Raw genomic sequence first — 27,936 nt, 5'->3', positions numbered from 1 at the left:
ACCCAGCCTGTAGAGAGCGTCGCCCACTGCCCGCCCGCTTTGGGGAGACCCACGTGGGTAGCCACAGACCGCTGAGGGGGCGTGCCCCGCGGCTCTGGGTGTGGCCTCGTGGGGGCGTGGCGCGGAATACCCCCAGGCCACGCCCACTCCCGCCTCTCAGTGCGTAGACTGGACAGCAAAGGTCTTTTTGCCGCTTCTCTGGAGGCCGTTAGCCGCGCATGCGCAGGGAGCCGCTGCGAGGCCCTAAGGTGGTGGTGAGCGCCCCTTCTCCTCAGTACTCCTGGCGTTGGTACTGCCTCCCTGATAACGAATCCTGAAAATAACGTGGTCTTAACGAGCTTAAGACACGCTTCTCTCTCGGGCAGGTCCCGAAGGTCTCGGCGTAGCCCCAGAGCCTTCCAGAGGTTTCCCTTCAGGCTTGCAGTCACAGGGTCTCCCAGCTCCTGCCTCGCCCCCACTACCGGATACTCACAGCCCGCCCCGCCCAGACAGGTTATTGAGACCACCCGCAGGCCCCTCCAGTCAGAGTGCCGCCTGGCTAGCCCCGAACCCCAGGTCTCGGGAAACCCGAGCCCTTTCAGCGCCCTCCCACCGGGGTAGTCATGGGTTCTTTTAGCCACGCCCCCAGCCTGCGCTGAGGCCACGCCCTTCTCCTGTACCCTTGCTCCTCCCCTTGCGTCCACAGCAACCCGGGCCTTCCAGGCATCTGCGGCTCCACCTCACAACCTCAACCCTCGCGGACCTTCCCAGCCCTGCCCCCCAACACCTCCCGGCTCCGCTCCTCGCGGGGCTCGGGTTCAAAGCTCCTGAGACCCCAGCAGGTCTTCTCGCCACTTCCTCCCGCCACTCCTTCCAGCTTCCCCTCCCGTGGCCTCTGCTCACGGTCTCGGTCCCTCCCCGGCCGCTGTCCTCCGTCCTCATTGGCCCCTTATCTCCCCAGTAACCAGACCACAACAATGAGCTAAGAGCACCTAGGACAGGTCAGGCACTCCAACAGGTAGGGACTGGGCCTCACTCGGCACAGCGGGCCTGGGGTTCGCTCTTCCTCTGTGATCCCTGTCCCAAACAGCCAGCCTCAAAAATACCGGGAGCCTCGGGGGTCTGTACCTGGCTCCAGAGTCCGAGCTGCAATGCGAGGCAGAGAGTGGGAGAGGCAGGAGGGCGGGAGGAGGGTGCGGAGAGGACAGGAATGGAGAGTCAGAGGTTAGAGCTGGTTCCGGGGTCCCCTTCCAATTGCTAGTCCCTCGCTCTTCATTGCTCACGTCCTCCCCGTCCTCTCCCGCTCGTTGTCTGAAGGGGCCCCTGTCACCTCTGCAGGAGTCCCACCCTCTTTGGCTAACATGCCTTTCGGACTTTCTGCTGGGAGCACCCGCTCCGAGGATGGAAGCGAGTTCTTTCTGGAGGGAATAGGTAATTCATATGGTCTTTATTTCACTCATTCTTTTCCTCAGTTTTCCCAAGTTCCAGGTTCTGTGTTGCAGGGCCCTGGGGACAGGGAGACCTCCCAGGAGAGAGCCCTTTAGTGGGGGATCACAGGTGGAGCTGTTGGGGCGGGCCAGGAAGGCTTCCTGCAGGAGACGAGGTTTGAGAGGGGCCCGAGGCTCCTCGGAATTACTAGGCGTAGAAGGAAGGAAGAATTGCAGCAGAAAGAACAACAAGCATGTGGCTAGAGCAGGGTTTCTCAGCCTCTGCACTGCTGACGTTTGGGGTCAGGGAATCCTTTGCTGTGGGGGCTGTCCCCTGTAGGATGCTGAACAGCATCCCTTGCCTCTCTACCCACTACTTGCCAGTAGCACCCACTGCACGCCCCCCCCCCCCGCCACGTGCACCCACATCATGACAATCCAAAAATGTCTCCAGACATTGCCAAGTGTCCGTGGAGGGTAGAATCGCTCCAGGTTGAGAACCACTGGGTGGTGGGAGGTGACAAGCTGGTGGTGGAGACTTGGAGAGGTGGGCAGGACCAGGTCACAGGGGGCCTTGAACACCAGGCTGAGGGGCTGGGATTTTGTCCTAAGGGCGCTGGAGCATCAGCGCAGGCCTGTGTGCAGGGAAGGGGCGGGGTTCATTCTGGGTGTTAGAATGCCCCCTGGGGCTCGGAGGAGGCTGGGGGAATGGTCCAGACGGGAGAGGATGAGGCCTGAGCCTAGGAGATGGGCCGAGAATGAGGAGCCTGGAGAAGAGGGCTGAGGATGGCTGGGCAGTGGGGGCTGGAGGCGAGAGAGGGAGCAAGGACGCACCCAAGTGCCAGTCCTGTGCGGTGGGTCAGAGAGGACCACGGGCCTTCCAGATACGCCCTCTAGTGGGAAAACGGAGGTATGCCCACTAGGGCGAAGGATGGGGTTCAGCAGGGAAGGTCTCCAGGACAGCTTGGGGTACAGGGGAGTATGAAGGGATGTGAAGGCTTGAGGCAGTCCTAGAGCGGCGTTGGGGTCTGGGTCTGCGGTTCAGTTGCAGCTTGTGAGAACCTAAGGGATCCAGGATTCCTAGGTTCTCGGGAGGAGGGGCCTGGATTCCTATTGAGTCCCTTGCCTGGCCCCTCCCTCAGTGGATTGGGAGCTGAGCCGACTGCAGCGACGGTGCAAAGTGATGGAGGGTGAAAGGCGGGCCTACAGCAAGGAAGTCAACCAGCGCGTCAATAAGCAACTGTGAGCCAAGTGCCTGCATCCCAGAGCTGGAGAAGGGGATGTTAAAGGGTCTGGGGGCTGGACCCTTGGGTCCGAAGTGGGGGGCAGGCCTAGTGCATCCAGCCTGCAGTGATGCTGAGCTCTGCCCCTGGCCGGCTTCCCCTCCATCTCCCTCCCTGCACAGTGCAGAAATCCAGCGCCTACAGAACGTGCGGGATGAACTTCAGGTTCAGATCGGCATTGCCCAGAACCAGGTCAAGCGCCTGAGGGACAATGAGAGGCTGGAGAACATGGGCCACCTGCTGAAGTGCCGGGCCCAGGTGCAGGCCGAGATCAAGGAGCTGCAGGAGCAGACCCGAGCCCTGGACAGGCAGGTGGGTTCTCAGACCAGACTCTGTGGATCCAGTTTACAGCAACTATCTCAACCACTTTGAGCCTCAGCTTCCTTGTCTGAAAAATGGGGTTATTGAAAGCATGTGTGGCAGAGTGGCACTCAGGCTCCAGTGGGAGGGAGAGTCCAGGTGTTTAGTGACGGGCACAGTGTCGCATGTTCATGGGGCTGGTGTGGTTAAGGGGAAAGGTTCCCCTTCTGTAGTTTGTGCAACCTGTCTTAGCATCCTGGTCCCGGCCTCGTCAGTGTTGCATGACCACAGGCAAGTCTTTGCCTCTCTGGACCCTGGTTCCTTCATCTGCAAAAAGAGGATGCTGGCAACGAAGCAGGGTCTAGACAGGTGTCTCATCCCACCTGCTCACTATTCGACCTTGGGACTTTTCTACGCCAGTGTTCTTTCAAGTTTTTATGGCCACCACTGCTGACACACACACAGATGCCTATGGATATAAGCACATGCACATACATGTCTCCCTGAAACAAAGGTTTCATCAAATTGTACTTGTGTCTATGTGGGATTCATTGTTATTTTCTTTGCTCCTTTTCATTCCAAAAAAGTTGCTTGCCCAGACCAAGTGATTTCTTACACACACTGGAATCACAAACAGGAGTTTGAAACACACACATCTTCGTGGTCTGTATTAGTTTCCTGCTGCTGCTATGACAAATGATCATTGGCGGGATGGCTTAAGATAATGCACATTAATCATCTCGGGGTGCTGGAGGAAATCCAAAATGGGTCTCACTGGGGTAAGACCAGTTTCTCCCCCTCTGGAGGCCTCAGGGGAGGATGGATTTCCCGGCTTCTTTCCAGCTCCTGGAGAGGCCACCTGCTCCCTGGACTTGGGGCTCCTTGACCTTCTAAGCTGTCTGTGACTAGCTGAGTTCTTCTTATGCTTCATCACTCTGATGGCTGCTTTCATCATCTCCTCTTTTCTGATTTGGTTCTTCTTTCACTTATAAAGATGCTTGTGATTATATTAGGCCCACCCAGATAGTCCAGGATAATCTCATCATCTCAACATCCTTAATTTATTATATCTGCAAAGTCCTTTTTTTTTTTTTTTTGCCATTTAAGGTCACATATGTACAGGTTCCAGGGATTAGGATGTGAACATCTTTGCGGCAGGGGGGGGGGCATTGTTCTGTCTATTGCATGGTCTATAGTTATTACCTTCGATGTCCAATCCATCAGTTTGCCCAGCTCTCAATATCACCCTGAACTGCCCTTTGGAAGCAGAATCTTGATTCACACACACCAGACTTTTGGCTGTTTCCTAGCAGTACAGTGGCTTCGTGGGTTGGCTGCTTGATTTAGTTTTCCTTAGTCCTCCATGAGGAAATGCAGTAGAGTTGGCCCCAAGTGAGATGACTTCATTATCTTGTTCCCGTGGACTCTTTTGCCCTAACAAACTTGATTATGGAGAATTATAAACCAAGTGGGAGGAAGGGTCCCTGGAAGAGAGCTCTGTAAACTTCCCGACAGGGCCAAGGAAGAATGCAGTTATTTGGTGACATTCACTTACTTATCAAATATTTATTAAGTGCTTATTACTAAGTGCCGGGCAGTGTTCTAGGTTTTGAGGACACAGCAGCCATCAAAACAGGCAAGGGACCTGCTCTCGTGTAGTTTATTCTACTGGAGAGACAGACAATAAGCCAAATAAAAGCTGAAAAAAAGTTTGCTCAGAAAAACTCACCCAGAATTCAGCACAGAGGGACAAAAAAAAAAATGGGAAGGATGGTTAAGAAACATTGCAGATATAGTGAGGTTAAATATATGTCTAATATTAATTTTTTAAAAAAAGATTTTATTTACTTTTAGAGAGAAGGGAAGGGAGGGGAAAAGAGAGGGAGAGAAATATCAGTGTGTGGTTGCCTCTCATGTGCCCCCTACTGGGGTCCTGGCTCGCAACCCAGGCATGTGTCCTGACTGGGAATCAAACCAGTGACCCTTTGGTTTGCAGGCTGGCAGTCAATCCACTGAGCCACACCAGCCAGGGATTATGTTTAATAAGAATTTAAGAGGAAAAGAAAGAGAATGGGGCAGGGGTAATGTGTGACAAGATAATATCTGAGGATATTCCAGAACCAGCTAAAGAACAAATCCACAGATGCCCGAAAATTCAAAACAGGGAAAGCTGTCAACTTAGAATTCTATATTCAGTGAAAATGCTCACAAACAAGAGAGCAGAACAGACATATCATGGCAAAGGAAAATGTAGAGTTGAGCATGGTGTTTTTCAAAACTTGTGTCTTGTATGAACTTGACACGTGAATTCAACAGAACCCAAAACCACTTTCTACATGCTTTCTTTTATTTTTTGAACCTATCACATTGGAGACTGATGACAGATAGTCCTTGGATTTGTACCAGTTCATAGTACTGGTCTATGTAGATATAAATAATTATTTGATAAAATTCAGCATCTCCATTCATGTTAAAAACTTGTAGAGCCCTGGCTGGTGTGGCTCAGTGCATTAAGCACCGGCCTGCAAACCAAAGGGTCGCCAGTTCTATTCCCAGTCAAAGCATATGCCTGGGTTGTAGGCCAGGTCCCCAGTGGGTAGTGTGTGAGAGGCAACCACACACTGATGTTTCTCTCCCTCTCTTTCTCTTTCCTTTCTCTTCTCTAAAAGTAAATAAATAAATAAAACCTCTTGGAAAGCCAGGAATGAAAGGAATTTTCCTGAATTTGATAAAGGGCAGCTATAAAGCATCTATAGCAAACATATTTAATGGTGAAACATGGAAAAACTCTTTTTGAGATCAGTAACAATTTAAGGATGTCTGCCAGCATGACTTCTATTTAACACTGTCCTGGAGATCCTATCCAGCGCTATATGGCAAGGAAAAGAAAAAAAAACAATTTAAAGTTTGGAGAAGAAGATATGAAATTGTCAGTATTTGTAGATGGTATATTTGTATGCATAGAAGATTCAGAAAAATCTAATGCTAACTTCTAATTCACGAGATATTTTAATAATGTGGCTGGACACAAAATTAATACACAAAATGAATGACATTTCTCTGTATTAGCAGTAACTATTAGAAAATAAAAGAGAAGAAAATAGTTATTTTTATTTATTTTTAGAGACAGGAGAAGGGAGGGAAAAAGAGAGGGAGAGAAACATCAATGTGTGGTTGCCTCTCATGCAACCCCTACTGGGTACCTGGCCCACAATCCAGGCATGTGCCCTGGCAGAGAATTGAACTGGCAACCCTTTGGTTTGCAGGCATACACTCAATCCACTGAGCCACACCAGCCAGGGCCAAGAAAAGACATCTGTAGTAGCCAAAAGAAGTACCTAGGAAGAAATCTAACAAAGACATGCAAGACTTCTATGGAGTAAATTGTAAATTTTATTGCAGGGTATCAAAGAAAAACTTAATAAGTATAAAGATATACCATATTCATGGATTGGAAGAGTTAGTGTTGTGAATGTCAGATCTCCAAACTGCTTTACAGATTCAGTGTCATCCCAATCAAAGAACTAAAAGCTATTTTTAAATTGGATGGAACTGACCAGCATATTCTAAGCTTTATATGGAAATACAATGAACAGTATGACCAAGATTGGCTTAAAAGAAGAAGAACAATGTAGAAGCATTCGCTCCACCAGTTATCAAGATTTAAGTATTGTAATTGGTGCAGGGCTAGTCAAATGGGTCAACAGGACAGAATACGGGGCCTGGAAAGAGCCTTATCCATGTGTGGGCACTTGATATGTGACTTCAGGAAATGGGAAAAGGAGGACAGGATGGATATCTTCAATGGGAGTTGAAACCAGATCCTTACCTCACACTCTGTACCCCCCAAACTAATCCCAGATGGATCAAAGGTCTGAAATGGGAGGGCAGGAAGAATTTCTTAAGCTACAGAAATCTCTACTTCTAAAAGAAAAGATACATGTCGTGATTTTAAAATGTCTGTCAAAAGCACCGTAAAGGGTGTGCAAAGTCTGGGAATGGAAGAGTATTTGCAACCCAGCTGACAAAAGACTGGTACCAAGGCCATATAAGGCACTGTTCCAAATCATTAAAGAGGAAGCTCATTTAAAACACACACACACACACAGAGGATGTGAGCTGACACATCATACAGTAAGAAATTCTGATGTCTGCCCTGCCCTGGCTGGTGTGGCTCAATGGATTGAACACTGGCCTGTGAACCAAAGTGTTGCTGGTTCAATTCCTGGTCAGGGCACATATCTGGATTGTGAGCCAGGTCCCCAGATGGGGGCTTGTAAGGGTCAACCTATCAATGTATCTCTTGCAGATGGATGTTTCTCTCCCTCTTTCTCCCTCCCTTCCTCTCTCTAAAAATAAATAAATCTTAAAAAAAAAGAAATTATGATGTCCAATATATATGTAGGAATTACCATCACTCATTAGTAATCAGAGAAAGGCAAATGAAAATCATGAGATACCAAGAAACACTCACTAGACTTAAAAAAATCAGTGTCCAAGCACACTAGGTATTAGGGAGAGCAAGAACAGAGGGGACTCCTACAAACCGTTGGTGAGAATATAAATTGTTGTGTATATTCTGGAAAGTTTTCACCCTATTACCTGGTACATTTGAAGACAGACATACCAGAGATGCATGCTTGCATCCACTCTGTACGGTCAGGGGAAGCTCTTGGGACCCAGTTGGCTATAACCGGGCACCAGGTTCACTTGACCTTGTAGGAGGAGAGAGGACTGAAAGCAGCAGCGTCTTAGCATGCCAGCCATCAAACTTATCTTTCTTGAGATCCAAGGGGCTGTTTCTCAACATCTCCAATTGGATGGTATTACGTGAGTGGGTGGGTGCTGCCCGCCTTGCAGGCGGAAGCTGCACACACAAGAGCAGCCACCTCTTGTAACAGCTCATGAGGGCAGCTTCTCAGCCCCACCAGGAACATACTTAATTATAAGAAACACCCCACAGGGAAACCAGATTTCTATTCAGTCTTAGTCACGGAGGCCCTTGGGAGCCATGAACTCTCAATTCTTTCAGGGGTCATTTTTATAAGAAACATTGTTGCCTGGGAACACAGCTGGCATTCCATGTTTACTTTAACCCAGTATGTTTCCATGGAAACTGTGTTGGAAGAAAGTAAACCAAAACCATCTTCTAATAGAAAACAGGTTTATCTGTTCATGTTTCCTCCCATCCAGCAGTTATGCTTCTGAGTATATGTCCTGGAACCAGGATTCTTGTAAAGGAATGTTGAAAGGTGTTATTCATACAAGTAGCTTCAAACTGGAAATGACCAAAATGTGCATCGATATGGAGTGAATAAATACATTGTGGTATATTTTTATAATGAAATAGTATACAACAATGAAAAGCAAATGAATCACAATTATATACAGCAACAAGAATGGATTTCACATTAAAAAAAGTCCTGGAGACTTCCGGTCAAGATGGAGGTGTAAGCAGACACACTGTGCCTCCTCGTACAACCAAAATAAGGACAACAACAATTTAGAAACAAAAAGCAACCAGGACCAATAGAAAATTGAACTGTTTGGAAGTCTGACAACCAAGGAGTTAAAGTAGACATATTCATCCAGACTGGTAGGAGGGGTGGAGTTGGAAGGCCAGGCGGAGAGGGGTTGAAGCAAAATGGCAGCTGGTGGACTCTGGGTACGCAAGGCAGCAGCTGACAGACCCAGCAAGGCAGTGGACTGTGGAAGGGGCGCAGCGCACAAGGTGGCTGGAGGACTGGCCAGTCCCACATTTGCACACAGATAAACCAGGCGAAACTGGGGAGCAAGACAGATCATGCAACCCAGGGCTCCAGCGGAGAAATAAAGCCTCAAAGCACTGATTGAAAACACCTGTGGGGGTTGAGGTGCCTAGAGAAATTCCCAGCCTCACAGGAGAGTTCACTGGAGAGACCCGCAGGGTCTTAGAATGTACACAAACCCACCCACCCTGGAATCAGCACCAGAAGGGCCCAATTTGCTTGGGGGAAGCGGGGGAAGTGACTGAAATCTGGCAGAAAGTGAAGCAAGTGCCTTTGTTCCCTCTTGGACCCATCCACCACATACAGTGACACAACTCAGCCGCTGGGTTGCCCCGCCCTGGTGAACACCTAAGGCAGGTCAAAAGAGAAAAAAATGGCCCAAAGGAAAGAACAAATCAAAGCCTTAGAAAAAAATACATCTCAGTGAGGAGAGATAGCCAATCTATCAGATGCACAGTTGAAAACACTGGTAATCAGGATGCTTAAAGAATTGGTTGAATTTGGTTGCAAATTCGATGAAAAAATGAAGGCCATGCTAAGTGAAATAAAGGAAAATGTACAGGAAACCATTAGTGATGGAAAGGAAACTGGGACTCAAATCAATGGAGTGGACAAGAAGGAAGAAAGAAACACCCAATCAGAAAAGAATGAAGAAACAAGAATTCAAAACAATGAGGAGAGGCTTAGGAAATTCCAGGACATCTCTACAGTTCCAACATCTGAATTATAGGGGGACCAGAAGGGGAAGAGGAAGAGCAACAAGTGGAAAAGTTATTTGAACAGATAATAAAAAAGAACTTCCCCATTCTGGCAAAGGAAATAGATTTCCAAGAGGTCCAGGAAGCTCAGAGAGTCTCAAAGAAGTTGGACCCAAGGAGGAACACACCAAGGCACATGATAATTACATTGGCCAAGATTAAAATGAAGGAGAAAATCTTAAAAGCAGCAACAGAAAAGGAGACAGTTTCCTACAAAGGAGTTTCCATAGACTGTCAGCTGATTTCTCAAAGGAGACCTAACAGGCAAGAAGGGGCTGGAAAGAAGTATTCCAAGTCATGAAAGTCAAAGGCCTACATCCAAGATTGCTCTATCCAGCAAAGCCTTAATTTAGAATGGAAGGGCAGATAAAGTGCTTCCTAGATAAGGTCAAGTTCAAGGAGTTCATCATCACCAAGCCCTTACTATATGAATGTTAAAGGGACTTATCTAAGAAAAAGAAGATGAAAACTATGAGCAGTAAAATGACAACAAAGTCACAATTATTAACAACCAAACCTAAAAACAAAAACAAAAACAAACTAAGCAAACAGCTAGAACAGGAACAAAATCACAGAAATGGAGATAACATGGAGGGTTATCTACAGGGCAATTGGAGGAGGAGAGAGGGGGAAAGGTACAGAGAATAAGTAGCATAGATGGTAGGTAGAAAATAGGAGGGCAAGAATAGTATAGGAAATGTAGAAGCTAAAGAACTTATGATATATGGACATGAACTAAAGGGGGGAATATGGGTGGGAGGGGAGTGCAGGGTGGATGGGCGTGAAGGGGGGAATGGGACAACTGAAATAACGTAATCAATAAAATATATTTTTAAAAAATCCTCAGCTGGGGACATTCTTTACCCTTGCTTTTTTTAAAAAAAAATATTTTCTTTATTTATTTTTCGAGAGAGGGGAAGGGAAGGAGAAAGAGTGGGAGAGAAACATCAATGTGTGGTTGCCTCTCATGCGTCCCCTGCCGGGAACTGGCCTGCAACCCAGGCATGTGCCCTGACTGGGAATCGAACCGCGATACTCTGGTTCACAGGCCCGTGCTCAATCCACTGAGCCACGCCAGCCAGGGCTACCCTTGCTTTTAAGGACAGGAGACGGGAGAGAGAAACATCAATCAGTTGCCTCCCATATACACCTGGACAGAGGATTGAACCCACAACCTAGGCATGTGCTCTAACTGAAAATTGAACCCGCAACCTTTCAGTTATGGGACAATGTTCCAACCAAGTGAGCCATACCAGCCAAGGCAAACAAGGATAAATTTCACATTTGAAGGAAGCAAGACATAACCTATATAAGTAGCATTATTTCATTTACATAAAACTCAAAATCAGGCCAAACCAAACATTTGTGTGTGGGGTTAAATACACAGCAATAAAACAATAAAGAAAGGTAAAAAAAATAAATTTCACTTAAGGAAACAAAAAAGGACCCCCTGCCAAAGATGTCAACGTGCTAATCTCTGGAGCCTGTGAATGACAAAAGACTCAACAGACATGATTAAGGATTTCGAAGTGGAGAGATAGAGCATCCTGGATTGTTAGGTGGGCTCAATGTCATCACACGCATCCTCAAAAGAGAGGAGCAGGAGGGTCAAGATCAGAGGAAGGAATGTGACGGAGACAGAAGGTTGAACAACAGAGGCAGAGGTGGGAGAGGCCAGAAGTCCAGGAATCTGTAAGCCAGGGAATGCAGCCCCTTGAGACTGGAAAAAAGGCAAGGAATGAATTCTCCCCTGGAGACTGCAGAAGGGACACAGCTTAATCTCATTTATAACTCAGTGAAACTGCTTTTGGACTTCTGGCCTGCAGCCAGTAGGTCTGTGGTACTTCCTTATAGTAGCAAATGGAACACACAGGCAAGAGAGTGGTACCTCTGTGGAGAGGAAGACAGTAGTGGTGAGAACGGCACATGTACAGTGCGGCCGGTACTCCAGTTCTTGACCTGACTGGTGGTGGTTCAAGGATGCTCACTTAAAGGATCTGTGCATACAGGATCTGTGTACTCTTCTGTGTACAATAACATTTAAAAAAGATAAAACCAAGCCCTGGCTGGTGTAGCTCAGTGGATTGAGCTCGGGCCTGCGAACCAGACAATTGCAGTTAGATTCCCAGTCAGTGCACATGCCTGGGTTGCAGGCCAGTTCCCAGTGGGGGGTGCACGAGAGGCAACCATACATTGATGTTTCTCTCCCTCTCTCCTTCCCTTCCCCTCTAAAGATAAATAATTAAAAATCTGAAAAAAAGATAAAACTATCATAGACCTAAAAGTAAAACCGAAAACTTCTGGAAAGAAACATAAGAGAAAATCTTGGTGAGCTTGGGTTAGGCAAAGGTTTCTTAGATATGAGGCCAAAGCATGATCTATAAGAAGACAAACTGATACATTTGACTTTATAAAATTTAAAAACTTCTTGTTCAAAAGGTATAGTTCAGAGAATGAAAAGGCAAGCCCCATATTGGGAGAAAATATTTTCAAAGCACATTTCCGATTACAACAAAACTTATACCCAAAATATGTTCGGAACTCTCAAACTCAATGTGAAACAAACAACCCAGGAGGAAAAAGAGGCAGAAGACTTGGACTGACTTCACCCAGTACGCAAGATGGCAATAAGCACAGGAAGGGTGCTCAGCAGGGTTAGTCACTGGGGAAATGCGAGTTAAAATAACGAGATACTTCTACATGCCTAATAGAATGGCTGAGATGGAAAAGACTGACCATATCAAGTGCTGATGAGGATGCGGAGGAACTGGAACTCTTGTACCCTGTTGGTGGGAACGTACATGGTACCACCACTTTGGAAAACATTTTGGCAGTTTCTAAAAAACTCTATACACCTATCATATAATTCAGATACGCTACTCCTAGGGCTTTGCCCAAGAGAAAAAGCATATGTTCGTTTATACAGTGAACTGTACATCAATGTTCATAACAACTTTATTTGTGAAATTCAAAATGGAAACAACCCAAATGTCCACCAGCAGGTGATAAACAAATGGTGGTATATCCATTCAATGGAATACTACTTACCAATTTCCTGAGAAAAAATGGGCTGTTGATACACCCAACAGCATGGATAAAACTCAAAATAACTGTTCTGAGCAAAAGAAGCTAGATTCCTCTCCTCAAAAAAGAATATATACTATGTGATTCCACTGAATATAAAACTCCAGAAAATGCAAAGTAGCCCCGCTGGTGTGGCTCAGCAGCATCAGCCCGATCTCTGCTTTTGTGTTCACACGATGTACTTCCTGTGTGCACACCTGTGTGTATGCACAGACACCAGTCCCACTGGATGAGGACCTACCCTAAGGATTGCATTAAAAATTTTTTAAAATTTATTTTCAGAGAAAGGGAAAGGGAGAGAGAAAGAGAGGGAGAGAAACGTCAGTGTGTGGTTGCCTCTCACATGCCCCCTACTGGGGACCTGGCCTACAACCCAGGCATGTGCCCTGACTGGGTATCAAAGAGGTGACCCTTTGCTTCACAGTTCAGTGCTCAATTCACTGAGCCACACCAGCCAGGGCCCTAATGACCTCACTTTAACTTGACTAGCTCTGTAACGATCCTGTCTCCAGATAAAGGCACAGTCTTCAGTCTTGGGGATTAGCACTTCAACATATAAATTCTTTTATTAACAATGGAATTTATTGGGGTGACATCAGCTAATAAAATTACGCAGATTTCAGGTGTACAGTTCTACAACACATCATCTACATGCTATATTGTGTGTTTACCACCCCGAGTCAACTCTCCCTCCATCACTTAGTATATTACTTCTGCAGAACAGATGCAATCTACAATAGTGCACAAATTGGGAAACGTGAAACGTGGTCTTAAGCAATCCACTAATTTATATAGTCTACACTTAAAAAAAGACTTTATTTATTTTTAGAGAGGGGAAGGGAGGAAGAAAGAGGGACAGACACATCAGTGTGTGGTTGCCTCTTGCACGCCCCCTACTGGGGACCTGACCCGTAACCCAGGCATGTGCCCTGGCTGGGAATCAAACCAGCCTTCCTTTGGTTCTCAGGCCAGCACTCAACCCACTGAGCCACACCAGCCAGGGCTTAGTCTATGCATTTTGTTGAGCACCTATTTTGTGTCAGTCACAAAAAAGACAAAAATCTGCCTTCATGGAGCTTCCAGTTGAGTTCGGGAAACAGCATACCCTGAATCAGTAATGATGAATACGGAACTGAGGACAGGGTGGAAGCTGGTTTCAGCATAACATACCCCGGGACTCTGGTGTCATCGGGGCTCATTCTCACTATCTCTCAGTCTCTTGTCTCCACTGTGTCTACTGGCCTTGTTCTCCCAGGATGCTCGGTGCAATGGGGACTGTGACAAAGGAAGTCCCAGAGTCCCATCCATCCAGCTCATGCGCTTCCCTCCAAATACCAGGAAAGGGTGCAGGCTGGCTCAGCCCGGGTCACACATCCATCTCCAGGCCAGCCCCCTGGGTCATGTGGCTGTCAGGGTGGCTTGTTGCTGTTGGAAGCCAGATCCACATGGAAGGTTGGGGGCTGTCAGCAGAAGAGCAGAGTAGGTGGCTGGGGCCACGAGGATGGCAGTGTCAGCCATGCTCAGCCACACCCTCATCTCTTTCCCTGCTCTTCCGATCTCCCCCATATTCAGTCAGGAAACAACCACCCTCTGCTTCCCTCCAGATCCAGGAGTGGGAGATGCGGATTTCTGTCCTCAGTAGGGAGTGCAAGGCCCCAGGAGTCCTCCTGGATCAGAAGGCCAAGGTCCGGAGAAGGATCAAGGTCATGGAGGACCAGCTGGACAAGGTGAGGGGGCAGCCTTGTGGCTCTTTCCAGGCCTGAGTGCTGGGTTTGGGGGAAGGGTGAGCACAGGGTCAAGTTCTGGGAACAGTGGACCAGGTTCCTGGATGTGGGAAGGCCTGAGACACTGACGGGGTCCAGAGACAGGGTCCCGGAGGGGAAGGAGGGTCCCCAAGGAAAGGAGACTGATGTTTGTGCTCTTAAGGTAGGCCTGGGCGGTCCTCTAAGGGTCCCCAAACTGGAAACGGGCCCCCTATCTGACAGGCTCCTCCTCCTTGCCTCCTATCCCACACCCTGCCCCCCAGGTCACCTGTCGCTTTGACATCCAGCTGGTGCGGAATGCAGCCCTGAGGGAGGAGCTGGGTATCCTGCTGATTGAGAGGAATCACTACATGAACGTAGACCGCAAGCTGCAGAAGGTCAGGGGCCCTCCAACCCAGGACGCCTGGGCCTTGCTGGGTGGGGGAGAGGGCAAGAGTCGCCCTGCCTTTCTCTAATACTCAGGCCACAAATACCGAATGGATGGAGCCGTGGGTTTACTTTGGTTCAGAGGGAGTGGGGGCCTGGGAAGTGGTTCAGGACGCCTCCGGAAAAGAAAGCAGAACCTGGCTTGTGCGGCTCAGGTGGCTGAAGTATCACTGAATATACCAGAAGGTTGTGGTTCCCTGGTCAGGGCACATACACAGGTTGCCGGTTATATCCCGGGTCGCAATACATGGGAGGCAACCGATCAGTGTTTCTCTCCCACATCGACGCTCTCTCTCTCTCTCTCTCTCTCTCAGTCTCTGTCCCTCTCCTCCACCCCCTCTGGAGTGAGTGGACATATCTTTGGGTGAGGATTATAAAAAGAGAGAGAGAGCACTGACCAGTATGGCTCAGTAGGCTGGGCGTCATCCTGCAAAGCGAAAGGTCACAGGTTGGATTTCCAGTAGGAGCCGGGGCTGCAGGTTTGCTTCCAGGTCAGGGCACGTGAGAGTCAACCAATCAATGTTTCTCTCTCACATCGATGTTTCTCTGCCTCTCTTTCTCCCTCCTTTCCCTTCTCTCTAAAAATAAATGAATAAAATCTTAAAAAGAAAAGAAAAGAAAGCAGAGATGTCCTTTTGACTGTCATCACCCAGGGCAATCAGTGAGCAAGCCCAAGCATTTCCGCCCCATGGGTTTCCCAGCAACCATCAAGGTCCTCTGAAGAATCCCCCTTCCTCCCTCTAGTTTCCCTTCTCTGCAAAGACAGAACAAAGAACTACTTATCCTTCACTTGGATCGATAATTTGCCACATTTACTCTGTGTAATTATTATTTCTACTGAAAATAATTTATTATTACATTTGCTAAACTACTGGAGGGTCCAGAGCAGACACGAGGTCTCTAAGAACTTCCGTGTGTATTTAATACAAACAAGACCATTTTCTTAGTAAACACAGTGCTATTCTCCAAGTCAGAGACTTTAACAGCGTTACAGTTCTAAACGGTCTACGTTCCGAGTTCCAGATTGTCCCAGTGACGACCTTTGCAGCTAATTTGATTTTTGGGTCTAGGTTGCAGGCCGGGCACCCACGTTGTCCTGGCCCCGCTCGCTGCAGCGGTCCCTTGGCCCTTCTCTTCTTCATGACTTTGACGTTCTGGAAGCACCCGGGCCAGCTGTGTTGTACGAGTTCCCTCCCTACGGTGTTTTTGCTCTTTCTTTGTGATGTGAGTCAGGTCGTGTGTTTCTGGCAGATTGTCACCCAGGTGACACTGTGTCCTCTGCATGCATTATTACCAGAAGGCACATGACGTCTGTTTGGCCTGGAACTAGTGACACTGACTTTGAGCCAGGTTTTTCCGATATAGCGCGTTCCTCTCTGTAAGAAGTAAGTGGCCCAGGGAGATTTTTGGAGACTCTGTAAATATCCTGTTCATGCTCCTCTTTCAACATCCACGAATGAGCCCTGGCTGTATGGCTCAGTGGATTGAGCGCCGGACTGCGAATTGAAGGGTCTCTGGTTCTATTCCCTGATTGGGCACATGCCTGGGTTGCAGTCCAGTTCCCAGCAGGGGACCCACGAGAGGCAACCGTACATTGATATTTCTCTCCCTCTCTCCTTCCCTTCCCCTCTAAAGATAAATAAATAAAATCTTTTAAAAAAACACCCCCCCCAAAAAAAAATCCATGAATGATTCTTGTCCGAATAATTATCACTGTAATGACAGCCACCTGGTGACTTCCTAAGTCTTACTATTTCTTCTACATTCATAAGGTGGCCAGGGAAAGCCTGGCCTTCTCCCTGTGTATTTATGTGATCAGTGCACAGTCGTTATTCTTACTCTACTCTGTGGGTTAGAATCTATAGTGGTTATTATTCACAATGCTGTTCAGACTGTCCCAGGCTTGGCTAGCGGGAGCCCCTTTAAGCTCAGTTCTGGGTCCTGTGGACACACCCAGTGTTCATTCGAGCACCTCCTTTCTGGAAGATGTTCCAGATTATCTCATACTTGTTCTGTTGGGACTCTTTTTTTAAAAACAGATTTTATTTATTTTTAGAGAGAGGGGAAGGGAGAGAGGGAGAGAAGCATCAATGTGTGGTTGCCTCTCACGCGTCCCCTACTGGGGACCTGGCCCACAACCCAGGCATGTGCCCTGACTGGGTATCAAACCTGTGACCTTTCGCTTCAAAGCCGATGCACAACCAAGTCCCACTGGTCAGGGAGTGGTTTTGTTCTTTGGCTGAAATACAGTTAGGCTTGTTTGTTTGTCTTTGCATCCAGTTTTAGTTCTCATTCCTATTATTATTGGTTTCATTTTCCTTATGAATATGTAAACCAGTAACAGAGTTTCCAGATCAGAACTCCAGCAGGTATTTTTTTTGGGGGGGCGGGGAATCATTTCCTCACCCTCTCTTCCACTCCGTGCCCCCCCGGACTCTGTAGTTTCTGGTTACCCATCAGGTTTCCCGAATGTGTGTGTGTGTATGTAGTGTGCATGTGCGCATCGTGCATATGTGTGCAGCGTGTATATAGCTACACACATGTACGTGTGTCAACACATATGGGCACACATGCGTGTGCATGTCTATATTATGGTGCATATACATGGTTACATGAACGCATTATACATGTGTAAAAGTATATATAATTTCCTCCCTTTACCTCCTGAAAGAACCCTTTTTATTAAAAAACTGGGAAAGTTATTTCCATGGAAGCAGCAAGCAGATGAGTGCGGTCTCAGCGATGAACGTCACACAAATTTTGACTCGAGCAGGGAGGTGGGCGCTCTCAGCGATGTTCTGGCCCGAGCGTCTCACTTGCATAAGCCCTGCAACCCCACATCCAGCTCAGGGGTTGGGGCCTCTCTCAAATCCTTCCGCTGTTGGCAGCTGCTAACCAGGCAGCTCCATCGTCACAGGCACCTAGGTTCCCCCCGACCCTGGAGGAGTAGGGCCGAGAAAGCCCCAGAGTCCCCATGGGCGGCCTCTGCTTTGTTGCCTCGGCAGGAGGTCCGGCGCCTGCGGCACACAATCAGCACCCTCATCGTCTCCTCCACCTCCGCCTACTCCGTCAGGTAGGGCCCGCCTGGGCATGCAGGGCTGGGGCGGCCCCATCGCTCAGTCCGCAGCCTTCCTTCTTTTCTTTAAAATGTGAATATTTTATGGTTTGTGCTGTTAAGAGTTGTCCCAGTTTCCCCCCCTTTGCCTCCTTCCACCTGGCCCGCCCCCCACTTCCACGGTGAATCTCCACACCCTGGTCGTGTCCATGGGTTACACATATATATTCGGTGACTAATCTCTTCACCTTCTTTTATCCAGTCTCTCTCCCACTCCTCTCTTACAGCTGTCGGTCTGCTCCGCCTTTCTGTGCTTCTGCTTCTGTTTTGCGCATTTATTTTGCTCATTAGATTCCACTTGTAAGTGAGATCATACCAACTAGTTAGCTTACTTCACTCAGCGTAATAGTCTCCAGGTCCATCCGTGCTGTGGCAAAAGGTATGATTTCCTTCTTTTTCCTGCTGTATAGTGTTCCATTGTGTAAATGTACCACAGTTTTTTTTTATCCACTCATATACTGCTGGGCACTTGGGCTGCTTTCAAATCTTGGCTGTTGTCCATAAGCCTGCTATGAACATAGAAGTGCATACGTCCTTTCTGATGGGTGTTTCAGGATTCTTAGGGTATATTCCCAGAAGTGGAATTGCTGGGTCAAAAGGCAGTTCCATTTTGAATTTTTTGAGGAAATTCCATACTGTTTTCCACAGTGGCTGCACCAGTCTGCATTCCCACCAACAGTGCACAAACGTTGGTCCTCACCAGCACTTGTTGTTTGTTGATATATTGATGATGGCCATTCTGACAGGTGCGAAGTGGTATTTCATCGTGGTTTTATTTGCATCTCTCTGACAGCTCATGGATTGAATATTTTGTCGTGACTCTGGGTCTTCCGTATGTCCTTCTTGGAGAAGTGTCTATTCAGGTTCTTCGCCCATTTTTTTCTATTGTTTGTCTTCCTGGTGTTGAGCCCTGTAAATTCTTCACATATTCAGTCCCCGCCTTTCATAGGGCAGTGGAGGGAGGTTCCGAACTCAAGAAATTGACCATCCGAACCTCCGCAGTCTTTCCTAAGGTGCCCCTTTCTTGCCACTGATCTCCCAGCAGCCTCAGGTGTGTGAGTTAACCAGCCTCTTTGGCCCCAGCCTGTCCCTGGGGATGCACAGACGGTTAAGGGAGGGGTGCAGGCAGCCCATGCAACATTGGGCCCGGGACAGGGAGCGCCGGTGGCCGAGCGCCGTTAGCGTGGTTGACAGGGACAGACAGTCTTTCCGGCCACCGTCAGAGAGACGAGCGTGGTACGGAGGGCCCGCCCGCTCCGCTTGCCGCTTGGATGCTCCATCGCCCTCTCCCCCGACCCTGACCCGCTCGTTCTGAGCTTCAGTCCGGTTCTCTCCGTCTGCGCAGTGTCTCGTCTCTACCCCGTGACTCCTGCTTGCTCAGAGTCCGTGTTTGCTCCCGTGACCTCCGCTTGGGCGCAGATCTGCCTTATGGTCTCGGGACTTGTCGGGATGCACGCGCAACGCTCCAACCCGGTCTGAAAGTGCACGGTTCGCTTCTGTCCAGACCAAGAGCACTGCCGTCACCCCGGAGGAAACCTGTCCCCTTCGGGCAGTCACTCTTTTCCTGAAACCACGAGTTCCCTCCTGGTCTCTGGGTTTACCTGTCCCAGACTGGCTGTCAATGGTCATCGTGCACCCGTGCGACCGATTGGATCTGACTTCCTTCACTAACGCGGTGATACTGAGGCGCGGCTCTAGGGCAGCTTGGATCCGCTCTTCCCGCCTTTTCGTGACCGATCTGTCAGGACCCCTGCAGAGCCCGGCCTGGACCGCGCAGCTCGAGTTTCTTCCGGACTCCGCCTCCCTACCGCGACCTTTCGTGGCTCCTCCCTCTACATGCGTGTACTTTCAGCTCCAGGCCCCACCCTCAGCGTTTCCCGGTGAACTTCCGGAGGGAGACACTCTGACCGGTGATGCCCGCTGGCCTGTCGGTGCGTGGCCAGGGCCCAGCCCCCGCCAGCGCCCCCTCACTTGCAGTGGGCAGCCTCGCTGGGACAAGGACAGCGTGGTTTCATCTGGAAGGCGGGCAGGCACCATCCTTGCTGACACTTCCGGTCAGACCAGGCAGTGTCACCAGTGCTACCTGGGTCAGGTCATGTGTCCTCTCTCAACCTCCACGTGACGTGGCAATAATCGTGGTCTCTCCGTCACCACCGGGAGGGCGCAGAGCGCCCCCTGCAGGGCCTGGATCTTAGGTGGTGGGGCTCCCCCTTCCCTGCCCCGCAGGCGGCAGGGAGCCCAGGGCACAGAAAGAGCTGTGAGCCCTGATCCCAGAGGGGCTTCCATCAGAGGCAAGAGGGTTCCCTGGGACTGGGGCCGGTGGGTGCCACGGATCTTCCCACCTAGGAGGGCTGACCTGAGCGACCTTGAAGGACTCTGAATAGGGCAGGAAGCTGGGGCTCTGTGGGGAGGCCACCAAAGCCACCAAAGGTGTGGAGGTGAGAGTGCGGATGGTGCACGGGCAGGGACCGGAGGAGACTGGCCCCTGCTCTCCCAGCCCAATGACCGTCTGAATTTTTCCTGTGACCTGGGAAGGACGCTCAGGGCCACTGAAAAGGCTAGAAGCTCCATTTTCAGATGCGCAAGCCAGGGGAGGTACAGTGAGTGAGGCGTCCAGGATGTCCCCACTGTCCTCACAGGGCACGCTCCAGTGCTGCTGGTGTCCCCTACCCATCCAGCATGAGGTCCTGAATGGTCCAGGCCCCTTATATTTCCAAATACGCGACCCCCAGACTGTAGCACGATGACCTCATCCCTGGGCGCCCCCCCAACATGGTCCCAACATCCTCTCTCACTGTGCCGTCCTGGTCCTCTCACCTCTCGTTCCTCGGGTCACACAGTCAACGCCGCCTCCCAGATGCCCCTGTGCACTTCTAACCAGGGAAGAGCTTCAGGCTATAATAAGGAATTGGATGCATTTATCTGAGCAAAAGGATTACAATCTGGCAGATTGCAGACACAGGTAGCAACTCAGCTGGCTCTGGAGGGAAGGGAGAAAGGCAGGTTTGTAAAGGCAACACCCACCAAGTGTACTTCTCTCACGCCAAGGAAGGCCCCGGGAACGTGAGGAGGAAATCGAGTGCATAATGTGCCAGGGGAAAATAATTGAGTTTCTCTCCCTCTCTCTTTCCTTCCTGTATTAAAAATCCGTGTACCAGCCCCTGTGCCAGGATGTTTATGGCTCCAGGCTGTCTAAAGCTCAGCGTTGAGCTGGGTTTAGCAACAGGTTTAGCAACTTAATAGCAACTCTGAGGACTGGGGCAGAAGACGTTCACCGGCCCCACTTCCCTGACAACCTCCGCTAACTGAAGCAACTCTCTTAGCAATGCCTGCTCCGTTTTATCCTGTCTCTTGTCAGCGTGCGGTGCAGCAGCTCCCCTTACAGGGCCTAGCACCTCCCCCCAGGCCCCGACTCTGCCCCATAAGCGCATCCTGACCCATCTCTAGCACCCAGAAAGTTTTCTGCCTTTTGTGATCTCTCGGTAACCCGGTCCCTGGGACCCCAGACTGACCCTGTCCATCCACCCCGCGACCCCAGACTGAACCCACTATCCCTGGGAAACCCAGATTGACCCCGCCCATTCCGGAGACCCCAGGCTGGCCCCAGCCCACCCTCTGATCTCCCTGACCTGGCTGACCTCCCTCAGGGAGGAGGCGAAGACCAAGATGGACATGCTGCGGGAGCGGGCGGACAAGGAGGTGGTCCAGAACCAGATGGAGGTGCAGACCCTGCAGCGGCATATTGCGCATCTGGAGCAGCTGCACCGCTTCCTCAAGCTCAAGAACAACGATCGGCGTCCGGATTCGGCCGTGGTGGAGAAGCGCGAGAGACGGGGTGAGGCCCGGGACGCTGCCTCCACACCCCACAGGCCAGGTCCCCCCCACCCTCACTGCCCCGGCCCGGCCGAGGGGCACAGCGCCAATCTCCAGGCCTTGCTCAGAGCACAGGACCAGAGAGGCCTGCAGAGGGCGCTAGAGAGCGCGAGGGTAGCGTGTAGGGGGCAGTGTTTGCAGGGCCTGGCGGCGACCCCGCCCCCCAGTCAGGGCGCTCAGGGGCCTTCGCTCACTCCGAGAGCCCCCTCTGGGCTAGCGGCCGCCCGGGACTCGGACCTCAGCGCCCCTCTCCCTCCAGCCCGGGAGGTGGCTGAGGGCCTCCGGAAGACCTCCCAGGAGAAGCTGGTGTTGCGGTACGAGGACACCCTGAATAAACTGTCCCAGCTGACCGGGGAGAGCGACCCGGACCTGATGGTGGACCAGTACCTGGAGAGTGAGTGCCTGGCGCGCCAGGGCGGGGGCGAGGAGCGGCCCCCGGCACACCGGGCAGGGGCACGCGGTGCTCTGTCTCGGCCACTGAGGGCCCCCGCAACTCCTGCACCTGCGCCGGAGGAACAGGCGGGTTCTACCGGCACCTCTTACCATGCGCCCGCTTCTGCCCTCTTCCCTCCCCGCCATGTCCTGTCCGCTTCCTTACGTTGGTCTCCCTCTTCTCCGCATGTGTCCTCTCTGCGTGTCTTTATCACTGTCTTTTTATTTCTGTTGGATTTCGCTGGGCGTGGCTGTCTCCCGCCTCCCCCGCGTCCCCTTCCCCTTTCCTCCCCGCTCCCCGCTGTCGTTCTGCCACCTGCGCATCGCTCTCCAAACCCGCCCCCACTCCCTGCTTCTCACTCGTGTCCCTGCTGTTGTCTGTCCCCGGGTCTTATGTTCTCTTTGACCCACCGACACCATGTCCTCTCCCTCACGTCTGTGTGTCTCTCTGGGTATTTCTGGGCTCTTTGCGAATCACTGTGTTGCTCTCTCACTCTGACTTTCTCTGCATTGCCTTTCTCTGCCCGTGTCTCTCGGGCTCTGTCCCCCTGTGTTGTCTGTCTCAACATCCCTTCTCTGTCCTCCTGTGCGTCTCTCTGTCCCCACGTCTCTGGACCCCTGCCTTTCCCTTCCCCCGCTGTCCCCCCAGTGGAGGAACGCAACTTCGCTGAGTTCACCTTCATCAATGAGCAGAACTCCGAGCTGGAGCGTGTGCAGGAGGAGATCAAGGAGGTGGGTGAGACCTGCCAGTCCCGCGTCCGCCCCACCCTTTCTCCACACCTCTGCACCGATCCCCTCATCTGCCCATCAGACTAGCTCCGCCGGAGCTGCACCCAGCGTCCCGCCCCTGCCCCGCAGATGCAGGAGGCCATGGAGAGCATGCGCACCAGCGAGGCCGCCCGGCAGACGCTGCAAGAGCAGCAGGGGGCGGCCTTGCAGCAGACCATACAAGGGGTGCGCTCGGAAGCAGATGACCTGGAGGCCCGCTCCCAGGAGTTTCGGAGGCAGCTGGAGAAGCTCAAGGCCGGTGAGTGCCCGCCCCTCATCTTCATCTGGGAGGATGTGATGAGCATTCGAGGTTCCCACGAAGGACTTTGCTCACTCCTTTGTCCATTGCATGTCCATCATCCGTTCATCCACCCATCCATTCATCCATCCATTCATCCATCTGTTCATCTACCAGTATTCAACCATCTACCCATTCATCTATTCATCTGTCTACCAGTATTCATCCATCCATCCATCCATCCATCCATCCATCCACCCACCCATCCATCTGTTCATCCAACCGCCTGCCCAGTATTCATCCACCCATTTATCCGGCTGCCCCATATCCATCGTCCATCCAGTGGAAGGCACTGATGATTCAGGTTGCCCTGGGCTGGAATCCAGCTCCCCCTCGGTGGACCGTGGTGTGCGCTTTCCTCCGTCTGATACTTTCCGGAAACGGAGTGCAGTGCCTACTTCATAGGGTGGCCAGGAAGAGTAGATGGGATGACAGATGGCAAGACCTGAGGGTGGAGAGAGACAGAAAGGTGGCAGTGTGATGGGGAGCAAGCAGGAAAGCCACCTGATGGCACGCGGGAGGGGCGCAGTTACTGGGAGACCCGCCCCCCCTTCCGCCCCGCGTCGTCGTAGAGGCTGTGCCGAGGCCCGAGCTGGGTGCAGCGGACCCGGTGGGCGTGGCTGGGCTGGGAGGGGCTTCAGGCACTGGCTGCTCTGGACCGGGGGCTGGGATGGAGCAGACCCGGGGCCTTTGAAGCAGGAGTGAGCCGTCACTTGGTGTGGCGGGTGGGACTGTAATTTTGGGGGCCTGGTGCAGAAAAATACGTGGGACCCCTTGATAAAACATGCGTCGAGAATTTCAAGCTGGCAACAGCAGAGCTCAAAGCAAATGCCGGGCCCTCCTGAGCACGGCCCCCGGGCCGCTGCCCAGGCGGCACACCCGCGACAGCAGCTGCGCTGGGGTGACGGGAGGCTTCCTGGGAGCAGCGAAGTTTGTTTGCTGACCCTGAAGGCTGAGCGTTTAACTGAAAGACTGCGAAGGGGCTGCTCCCAGCAGGTGGGCCGAGGCCAGGAGGGGCCTTCACACCCCGTTGTCTGTGCAGATCGGGGAATGCAGGTGCAAGAGGGCCGGGCTGAGGCACTTCCTGGAGGTGCTGGGGAGCCATGGGAGGGTTGTGGGCAGGACAGGGTGGTGGGCAGGGAGGTCAGGGGGCGGGACTGGGGGAGGGGGTGGAGGTATGAGACGGATGGGCCGCGGGGGATAAGGGGTGAGATGCCCAGGCCCGGCCTGGTGCCCCTCCCTGAGGTGGAGTGGGGTTGGGGTGGGTCTCAGTGTGAGTGGCCTGGGGGGCGTTTTGGGGGGGGGACTCCGGGAGGGAGTTGTGTACGTGAGCCAGGCGCTCCGGGGAGGAGGTACAGGGACTGCTGGCGGGCATGTCCATTGTGTGTTTGGGTGCGGTTCCCCACAAGGTCACAGTGCCTTCTTGTTGCACGAACAACAACCCGTTAACTGACCACAGGGAAGTGGGTCCTGCCCTGTCCAGCTGTGTGAAGGGGTCATGGCAGTGACCCGTGGCTCAGCTGGGGACAGCGGTCTACGCAGCCATGCGCACCCGGAGCCCCGAGTCAGAGAAAGGGTGCGTTTGGCTGGAGGAGAGCCCAAGCTGCCAGGTCCGGCGCGAGGCGGGCACTTTGGGCGCAGCCGCAGCAGGAAGGCCCTCGGGGGAGCTGCCTTAGGCTTCCCTTGGCCGCCCCTCGCTGTTGGTTCCGAGCCCGGCGCCAGGCGCACGGCGACGCCCCGCCCACTGCCTGGCTGTCTGCGCCGGGGGACTTCCTCAAACCTCTCTCGCTGTCTCCGTGCGTGGGGACTCCCGGGCGGGAGAGGGCTGGCACCCAGCGGGCTCCGGACCCGTGACAGCCTGTCCCCCACCCCAGGTATCCAGCAGCTGTTCACCAGGGCCCACTGCGACAGCACCATCATCGATGACCTCCTGGGGGTCAAGACTCACATGCGGGACCGCGACATAAGCCTCTTCCTGAGCCTCATCGAGAAGCGCCTGGTGGAGCTCCTGACGGTGCAGGCCTTCCTAGAAGCCCAGGTGGGGAGGAGGGGGCGCGCAGGGGCCAGGGGGGCCCCGCCTCGGAGTCCAGGGCCACCGGGACTGTCCTGAGCTGACCGCAGGCTCCTGCCCTCCAGGGCCACCCCCCCTCCAGCCTGGTGAGCGCTGCCCTGATGGTGCTGGGCCAGAGCCCCGAGGACCTGCCCAAGAAGGTGGCCCAGCCTCAGCTCTCGGACTATCTGTGAGGCCCAGGGAGAGGGGGAGGTGGGAGGGGACGGGGACTCCCTGTGGCAGAGGGGACAGCAGGGATGCAGGATTTGAGGGGGCCTCTTTGGTCCAGAGTGCGGGTGTGGCTCTGGGAGGGGAGAGGAGGTGGAGCCGGTGCTTTGGGGAAACAGCAGGGGCTCCCAGCGGTGCTGTGGAAGGTGGCCCTGGGGTACTCCGGAGGGACAACGCCGGCTGGCCAGAGCTCGCTGCGGGCCTCGGGGCATGGCGATGGGGAGTCCTCGGACTCTCGAGGGTGGAGGGCGCAGTCCCTTCCTGCCTTTCCCCTACTTTAGGGAGGAAACCCAAGGCTTTGAGGCCAAAGAAGACTATCCTATGAGCAAGGAGGAGCTGCTGAGCCACGTGAAGAAGGCAGTGAGGACGGGAGCTTGTGGGGGGGGCCGGGGGGCCGGGGGCGGGGCCTCCAACCTCCTTTGGGGCCTGACCCGCCTCCCTGGCAGCTGGAGGCCCGGGAGCTGGCCCGCGAGCAGAACATGAAGGAGCTGGTAGAAGTGGTGAGGAAGACGGACAGCAACCAGAGCGTGACCCTCTCCGGCACCCAGAAGTCCGGCTCGGGCACGCGGCTGGAGACCACCAAGAGCTCGGCGACGGCCCCCGGGTCTGTCTTCAGCAACAGGACCAGCGGCATCCTGGTGTCCAGCGGAGGCCGCGCCGCCAGCTCCAACGTTGGCCACGTCACCTTCGGTGGCCCAGGCTCCAGTGCAGGCAACGTGACTTCGCCTGGCTCCACCAGCGGCAGCCCGGTCTCGACTGGGGGTCGCGTGACCTTCAGACCCCTCAGCTCGAGCAGCTACCTGGGGTCCACGGGGTACCTGGAGTCCAGCAGAGCCCCCGAAAGCTTTGGAGGTACGCAGATCAGAGGCCCCAAGTCGGAATCCAGCACCGGCCCCCCCTCCAGCACCGGCCCAGGCTCCACCAGGAGCAGAGACTCTTGAAGCGGTGACCAGGGTGCCTGGGCCCCCCAACCCTGCTGCTGCCCCTGCAGGGCCGGCCGGTGTGTCTCTGCCCGCGCCTGCCCGGATTTTCCCTGTGGCTTCGTCTTTCTCTCCCACTTCCAGGCTCTGGTCTCTTCGCCCCCACAGCTGGCTCTGCTTCCCCCGTGGTGACCCCCGTTTGTTTCTGGGGGCTCTTCTCATCCCGTCTCTGTCTCCTGGCCTCGCTCTCCGCTCCACACGCTCCCTCCCCTTTCGGCCTTCCAGCCCCCTGCTCCGCTTCCCACTGGGCGGCGTATCTGGTGTCTGGTTCATGTCACGTCCACTCGCCCGTCCCTCCCCATTTCCCTTTCCTTCTCCTCGTCTGCGTGTCTCATGTCCCTGTCTCGGTAGCTCCTCATTCCTTGCCCCACCCCCAGCAAGAGCCCCCAGTACTGACTGTGGGGGAAGAAGTGGGGCAAACAGATTGGGGTCAGCATGAGCCGTGACCATAGGAAATAAAGATCAGAGCCCAAATTTTCCCCCAGCCTGGTGACAGGTATCTACGTGAGAGAGCACTTGCAAGAGACATGGCTGTTCCCCTACCTTCATGGCCCAGGGGGACATTTATGGCCCGGTTCATTCATTCGTTCATTCATTCAGCCTTTCATTTTGTTGAGACCTCCCCACGTCAGGCTCTCCTGAGAACTGGGTGCGGTATCAGTCAGGATGGGCTGGGTTGTGCTGCAGTAACAAACAACCCCAGGATCTCAGTGGCCCGAATGCAACAGAGGTTTATTACTCCATCGTCATTTGTCAGCCGGGATAATCTCAGACAGTGTCAAGCTCTGTCCTACCTTCTCCGTGGAGACTCAGAGAGTCAGGAAATCAATTTAAGGGGATCTAACCAGCTTTAAAAACAGAAGTAGAGCAGACTAAAACATATTACGCAGGACAGGGTGGTTTTTCACGAAGCTATGTTGCTGACGTGAAATGATTTCTTACCCTGCATCAGAAAAGTTCGGCAGAGGCCACTGGTCCACCGCCCCCAGCTTCAAATACTGATTTCCATGTGACTGACCCACCGGGAACCGCGGACAGCAACTCCTTGGTTCTAAGGCAAACATTTTGGGTGTCCTGGCCACGCTGCTGCCAGGCGGCGCCCGCGTCTGGCCGTAAACCAGTGGTTTCCTTATGGTCCTGCCTGGAGGGACCAAAGATCCCGTTTACCAGGACTAGAAGCCTTGACCATGAATACACTCTCCAAACAAAGTGCAGGGAGGAGGGCTCCAGTCACAGGGATGTGGCCGTCCTGAGATCCATTCACCCCTTCCTCACTCCACCTGTTCTTTAAACGCCTCTGTGTGCCAAAGTCCCTGCTCCCAGAGCTCACATCTGGTGGGGAGTACGGACAAGACCCCAAATCCACGACCTTGTCAGTACCGGGAGGCCTGGTGTGGGGTGGGA

General features: G+C 52.5%; 1 protein-coding gene across 1 annotated transcript; it reads left to right on the top strand.

Moving 5' to 3' along the window:
* The first annotated feature begins 198 nt into the window (after nt 1-198).
* On the top strand, nt 199-27,936 carry ODAD1 (outer dynein arm docking complex subunit 1). Its single transcript, XM_037163962.2, has 15 exons — nt 199-248; nt 1,318-1,410; nt 2,549-2,648; nt 2,812-3,001; nt 14,204-14,326; nt 14,626-14,739; nt 17,794-17,861; nt 21,551-21,738; nt 22,036-22,170; nt 22,858-22,940; nt 23,067-23,235; nt 25,149-25,312; nt 25,411-25,514; nt 25,834-25,912; nt 25,999-27,936. The coding sequence occupies exons 2-15, from the start codon at nt 1,341-1,343 to the stop codon at nt 26,491-26,493; spliced, it is 2,082 nt and encodes a 693-aa protein (XP_037019857.2). The 5' UTR covers nt 199-248; nt 1,318-1,340; the 3' UTR covers nt 26,494-27,936.

This window comes from Artibeus jamaicensis, unplaced genomic scaffold (genome assembly GCF_021234435.1).
Source record: "Artibeus jamaicensis isolate MK-2021 breed Jamaican fruit bat unplaced genomic scaffold, CSHL_Jam_final scaffold_804, whole genome shotgun sequence".
NCBI classification, from domain to species: domain Eukaryota; kingdom Metazoa; phylum Chordata; class Mammalia; order Chiroptera; family Phyllostomidae; genus Artibeus; species Artibeus jamaicensis.
This window is presented reverse-complemented; position numbering and strand designations above follow the sequence as displayed.